The following is a 7157-nucleotide window of genomic DNA, read 5'->3' on the forward strand; positions in this document are numbered from 1 at the left end:
AGCGAATGGGGACATAAAATATGAATTGAAGGCCAAAAACGAATGTTTTCAGTTTTCGAATGTAATCAGTTAACTTTTTGTCGTTTATTTTTTAAGCTAATTTTTAATTTTAATTTTTAATATATGTGTATGAATGCACCTGATTTCTTAGTTTTATTAATAATTTAAATGAAATATGATTTGTCCATTAGAAGCCTTATGGACGTATATCCATCGGATAAGGTATTTTGGAAAAAGTCTCGAATGGTTTTATCTACTTAATTCTCCGTACTACAGAGATTATATAATCTTTAAGGAGTTTTACTTTCGACGTTCAGTGAGACTAACATGTTCGGAGTCAAAAAGTTTGAAAACAAAATACTCAACAAGCAACAAATACAGACACTCATTAAATTATATCGCTAGTAGACAATTAGCATAACAAACATGGGTGGGTTTTTGGTTTTAAGCCCTGCCTGTTATCCTCAAAATCAAAGCAATTTGCTATTCTTGAACGAAAACGCAGTTCAGAAATGTACACGGATCACGGAATTCTGAATAACTCATACAGTACTTGAGCACTACATTCCGCCAAATGGATTCGCTTCCCAATCAAAGAAGATTACGTTAGCCACGCCAAAAGGTTAATACACACATTTACATTCAGGTTTAAGCTCAGTTTGTAGGTGAATATGCAAATCAAAAACGAATTTACCAGCATTAATGTGAAGACCACATGAGGTGGGTAATGATAATGTAAAGACTTGCGGATTCATACAAGAAATTCTAGCGTAATTCATAACTCCCATAAATGGAGAAAAAGAACATAGTTGTTGTTTCTTAGACGACTATCGTCTAGTAAGAAACAGTAACTCGTCCGATAATGAAAATGTGTAGCGTTTTGAACGACAATCAAAGTAATACAATTTGGCGAACAATTGGAGATAAATCCAAATCTGGAGTCAGATATAGAGCAGTTATTTGGCATTGCAACTTTCAGTAGCTGAATTCGCGCTTCGATTTAATTTAAATTGTAATGGTGATGAAACGGAAAATCCGTATAAATAATGCCTGATATCCATTGAACGGTATAAGAAATACAGGATGACTACAAATTGGCACACAAATTTTAAGATCGGATTCAGGACGACTTGAAGATAACAAAAAAAAATTCAGGAGAGCAATTATTTCAATATTCCTCATTAACAGTTTTTAATTTAATTTTAATTTTGTTTATCGGTGAAGTTAAATCACTCAATAAAATAAGTACAAACTTACAGAACTGGTGTACTTGAAACTTTTGCACACTTCTCAGACGATGATATGCATATTCATTTAGTTTTTACATTGAAATTTAAAACGTTTAACATGGGTTGCAAATTTGAATATCCCGATACCGGTATCGACATTACGCAAGCATCAGTAAGCTGCTTTTGGCACGAATTTGTAATAGAGAATTAAAAAGTTACTACTACTAAACTGAGTCCATTTTAAGAAGTCAGTAGGTCCTAAGTTTCGGAACAAGCAAAAATCTACTATTAAATTTCATGCATACTTGTTTTAAGTTGAAACTGCGATTATATTTCAAATATTTAATAATCCTCTTGTTCGGTAATTACAGGTCAAATACAATAAAATTAAATAACTCATTCGTGATTTACTAATTCTTCAGTTGACATACATTTTAGTTCTAAGAAGATCCTAAACTAGAATTTTCATACTAATATAGAAAACATGCTGACGAGATGGAGGGCGGCTCAAAGACTTGGATAGTACAGAAGAAGCTTTCGAAAATAACTCCACAGAAACCAACGAATTGTTTTATGTGTTTGTATGTCCGTCAAAAATGGTCCAACCCAAACCATTCGGAGTGTAGTATAGTAAAGAGAATCTTACGTTTTAGCAAAAAAGAAAAAAGTTAACAATCTCAAACATTTATCTCTAAAACATTTCTCATTACTCACGTGTAGCAGGTTGATCGATAAAATTAAGCTTTACATGAGCGATATTTTGTCAAAATATTTTTATGGCACTTGAAGCACGTCGCCCTTAAAGGATCCAACATTGAAAGAACAGACAACATTGAAAGAAGTTGATGTTTCGGAAACGGTTGAAAAATGGCTGGGGCGCGTTAAACTCAATGTGCCACAGTTTTCGTATGGCAAAAATGACTAAAATATCTTTGAGTATAAAATAGAAATATTTTTCACAAATTCCCAATATCTACCAGGTGACGTGCGTAAGCTAATAAATACTTTTTTTATTAATATTGGGGAAATCGGAAACATATCAGAAGTTGTAAAGAATATTGCGCTTGAATGTGTTGACTATGTTCCTTTAAGTCAACATCATTACAAACACAATAATAAGAGAAGCATCTAATAGAAAAATTTTCATTCAAAATATTCACAATATACAGGGTGATTCAAAATTGGCGTAATTCCTTTTAAGGGGTAATAGCAGCTCACTTACAGAGTACAAAAAAAATGTTTATTCGATAATTTATAAGATATTAACAGTTGAAAATCGAATTTCAGCGTTATTATTAAGCATTAATTTGAAGTTGTTCCATGTTTAATTGAAAGCTTATTGGAATAATTAAGCATTAAAAAAGAAAAATTAAGATTTTTGATTCAAATTACGAAAATTTTTCATATTAAAAAAAGTTCTTCTCTTCTACAATTTTTCGAAGACAAGTTAAAGCGGCAATTTTTTTTTGTCATTAACAGATAGTTACAGGTAGTTAGCCTTTGTCAATAATAACAATCATTTGTCAAACTGTAACTTACTTTGAAGCTCCTTTAACGAATTTGCGGATATGCGATTAGTTCTGGGGAAATGTCGCAAAAACAAATCAGATGCTGTAAGAACGTAAGAAGGCCAACAAAGGGAGGGAGACACTGGCTCCAGGAAGATATTGGACAACAATAGATGTTCGGGCGCCAGACACAGAGGAACATCCAGGGGCACTCAGAAGATTGCACAAAAGCTGGCACTTTCCGAGGCACCAAATAAATACCGAGGAATGGCTATATTCCTACCACGTATGTAATATAGACACAGCACAAGAACACATTAAACCAATGGCTTACTGAACACCGGTACAAATTGAGCAGGAGTCAGTTAACCGAATACGAGAAGCTGCCCGAGAAGAATGGATAATAATGTGATTTCACAGGCACTTGTTTGGAGTTAAAGACTCGAATGTATGTTTATTTGTAAACGTATACAATTTGAGGTTATGAGGACAAAAATTGACATTAAAAAAAATACATTCCACATTCAACTGTTGAATCCTGTTGATTTTACCATGTATCCTTGCCAAATTTTATTATCACTTTCTGTATAATTCCATGGTTACCGGAGTTTTTAATAATTACGAAGAAACAGGTATCTACGTAATGTTAAAACGGCAGATTACCTTGAAAAATATTGTTGCCGTCTTTCTGATATAGTTTTGTGCACATTTCTTAGTTTTTAATAGCAAATAAATTTTCTTGCTGTATTTCCTGTACTCCCAGAACACCCCCCGACAACATCTCCAGAGGAATTACGCCAATTTTGAACCACCCTGCCAACTTTAAGAAAGGTTTTGTTTCAATAAAACTTTTGTGATTGCAAATGAACGTCAATTTCCTCTAATTATGGCTAACAAACTGAAGCTTTTAACAGTTGATTACTGTGGTGTTGGAAATACTGTTTATATTACAAGTCACTTCAGTGAAATGTTGGTCGTTTTAGTTATAAAAAACCGTAAAAGAATATTTTACGAAACGAGTTGACCACCGTTTAATTTCGCTCTCATCGTGTTAAAAGATCTTCAACTAGTTAACTTCGCAAACTTTCATAAAATAATTGCGCTTCTCTTTTGGATGTACCCAGTGTTGGGTATTCCTCGGTTTGAATATAGGGATTCTTGTTATAATCTAACCGACAGATAAAAGGAAACAACGCGAATTAATGTTGGCAGCCACATGAAGCTACGTAACTAATTTTAAATCTAATGATTAGAGGGTCGTTATACAAACCCGTTTACATCCAAATGAGTTGCATGAATACCTGTTCCCCTGAGAAGTTTTGTAAAAGTCCACTATAGTAAATATTTTGATTTTACTCCAATGTTTGCATTTTCAGATGAATCTTCACCTTGCACTTGTAACGTCGCCATGACGAGTTCAATACGAAGAGGCCAAGGCCGCCCTCGCCGCAAACGTATCCCGTGACGTCATGAACGCGTCAAGGCTCCCAAACACAAGCACCACGTTTTCGTCACCACCAATCGGTAAACCGTCTACGGGTTCCACCTCCGTGTCTTTCTGTGCTACGTGTCTGTTTGTGGTAAGTTTATTGGAGCTTCACTACTACACTAATAATAACTCCCAAGCGTAATAAAAATTGTTATTATGCCACGCATTTTGTATGTACCTACGTGTAGACAACCACAGGCGTCTTCAATAATCATCCCATGATCGTATTCCAGCCGGGTGTTAAGTCCACTGCTGAAATCTACGCTTTTCATATCGCCACTCCAACGTGTTGGCGATCTTTTTCTGCTTCTTTGTCTGTGCGGACTCGCCAATTTATTATTCTTCAAGACCATCTGTCGTCTTTGAATCTCGCAACATGTCCTTCCCACTTTCTTGTCTTTCGGATCTTTGTTATTTGTCGGATGTATCGGTTCCTCACGCGATCTTGGGTTCGAATTCCAAGCATAGCTCTCTCCATTTTTCTCTGAGCAGTCTCCAGTCTATTTACGGTGTTTCTTCTCAGCTTAAGCGTTTCGACACCGTTGGTCATTGCCGGCAATACGCAGTGATTGAAGACTTTTGATTTTAGGTTTATTGTATGCTGCTTCTGAAGACACCCCTTAATCTACCGTAGGCAGCCCCCCCGAGAGATTATTTTTTCTAGTTTCTGGGTTTGATTGAGTTGAATCTGTATTAGTCGACAACTTCCATGATTTTGCCCTCTAGAGATGTTATTCCACCTATTACCAAATTAGTCATGATTTCTCTGATGACTTATACAGAGGCCAACGTTTTATGTTGCCTGCTTCAGCTCCCTTCTGTATAATAATCTGCTATCAGCACAAGACAAATCGTCCACAAAGCGTAGATTGTTTAATTTTTCCCCATCTATACTAATACCTTTGTTATCACAGTCTATGGTCTTAAATGCATATTCTAGAACGGCGTTAAATAGTTTTGGTGCTAACTTATAACCCTGTCTTACTCCTCTTTGTATGGAAAACTTTCAAATGCTTCAAATTCATTTTTACTCAAATTCATTTTTACGCTGGCCCTTGATTGGTGAAAATATTATGTATCAAACGCGTGTATCTGTATTATATCCGACACTTATTAAGCGTCAAATGCTTCTGAAAGTCAACAAATACAAGCACCAATGGCCTGTTATATTATGTGGTTTTCCAACGGGCAGCTTGAATGGGAGGAGGGTATCTCGGATCGAGGAGCTGTGCATAGAATTCTTCTACTACCTAGATCAATTTCCCTGTATTTGTTGTTATTATGCCGTCTCAGTTCTGAAGCCTTCGAATTTCTCATTTACCCTTTCTCAGTTTTTTTCTCAAGCCCTTCAAACTTTTATTTTCATCTATTGCATTCATACTTTGTTTCTTTGTTATAATTTCTTAAGTCTTTTCTCATGTTCTATGAGATACGTTTGTATAATTCTCCCATAATTTGTTGGTTTAAGTTATCTTCCTGCTAGAGTTTTTTTCAGGTGTTGGCGTAGCTTGTTGTTACTTCTTTGTTTACAGTATTATACCCCATTCAATGATATCGATTAATATAGCAGCCCTATTACTTTCCATAAAACAATACGTGAATAGCAATATAAGATAAACTGCAATGTATCAAAAAAAACACCGATTGTTGCAGCTACTGAATTTGGACCTTCACGTTTAAACATTTTATTTTAAAAATTAGAGGGTTAAAAATTAGTAGGGTGGAAAAAGCGACATTTTTTTTTATGAAATGGCATTTAAATTTGCATTTTTGTAGAGGGTGTTTCGTAAGCCTTCAACATTACATTACAAACTGAAGCATGAGTTTTTTAAATCATTTTATCTTACAACTACAGAGTGATTCAAAATTGGGGTCAATCCTTTTAAGGGGTGATGGAGGCTCCCTTGGTGAGTACGAGAAAAATATTGAAATTTTTTTTTCGAAAATTTCTAGAATATATTAACAGTTGATTACTGTGGTGTTGGAAATACTGTTGATGAAAATCGCATTTTATCTTTGTTATTAAGCATTATTTTGAAATTGTTCCATGTTTAATTGGTAGCATATTGGAATACTTAAGCATTTAAAAATAAAAATTACGATCTTTGCTTCAAATTATGAAAATTTTCAAAAAAGTTATTTTCTACAATTTTTTGATGGAAAGACACAGCCACAATGATGTTTTTTGTCATTAACAGACAGTTACAGGTGGATAGCCCTTGTCAATAATAACAACAATTTGTCAAACTGTGACTGTCTGTTTACTTTGAATTTCCTTTCACCAACTAGCGGATATGCGATTAGTTCAGGGAAAATGCTACAGTCACATAGCAGAAGCTGAAAGAACTCACGCCAACAAAGGGCGAGGAGAGTGGTTCCAGGAAGATAGTGGCTGACAATCGATGTTTGGCTTCCAGGCACAGAGGAACAAGTATTGGACATACTCGAATCAGGGCCTTCCAGGGGCACTCAGAGCACAATAACTGACACTATCACAGGCCCCAAATAAATACCGGCTACATTCCTACCACGTTTGTACGATACACACAGCTCAAGGAGATACAAATGGAGCAGGAGTTAATTAATTAACTGAATACCAAAAGCTGCTTGATAAGAGTGGATAATAAGGAGATTACACAGGCACTAGCTTGTTAACCATTCAAATGTTTGGTGTTGTATGATTTATTTTTAAACACCAATAATTGAGGTTATGAGAACAGGTTGACATTTCGAAAGTACGTTGCGCAGTCAACAAATCTTGTTGAATTTACCGTTTATCTTTGTCTATCTTATTGTCAGTCTGTATTTTAATTGGAATTTTAAATAATTACCAAGCAACAGGTATTTGCGCAATGTTAATTAGGCAGATTACCTTGAAAAACATTGCTGCCGTATTTCTGATATAGTTTTTTTGCAAATTTCTCAGTTTTT

At 35.0% G+C, this 7157-nt stretch overlaps 1 protein-coding gene across 1 annotated transcript in view; it reads left to right on the forward strand.

Annotated features, from left to right (window-relative positions):
• Positions 1 to 1347: 1347 nt before the first annotated feature.
• The window catches only part of LOC125503789 (neuroligin-4, X-linked-like), a 31146-nt gene continuing 25336 nt past the window's right edge, over positions 1348 to 7157 (forward strand). Inside the window, exon 1 of the mRNA XM_048664681.1 lies at positions 1348 to 1401. Coding sequence (XP_048520638.1) covers positions 1348 to 1401 — 54 coding nt within the window. The remainder of the gene's footprint in view (positions 1402 to 7157) is intronic.

This window comes from Dendroctonus ponderosae, unplaced genomic scaffold (genome assembly GCF_020466585.1).
Source record: "Dendroctonus ponderosae isolate FM_Combo_2020 unplaced genomic scaffold, Dpon_F_20191213v2 Dpon_F_20191213_3, whole genome shotgun sequence".
NCBI classification, from domain to species: Eukaryota; Metazoa; Arthropoda; class Insecta; order Coleoptera; family Curculionidae; genus Dendroctonus; species Dendroctonus ponderosae.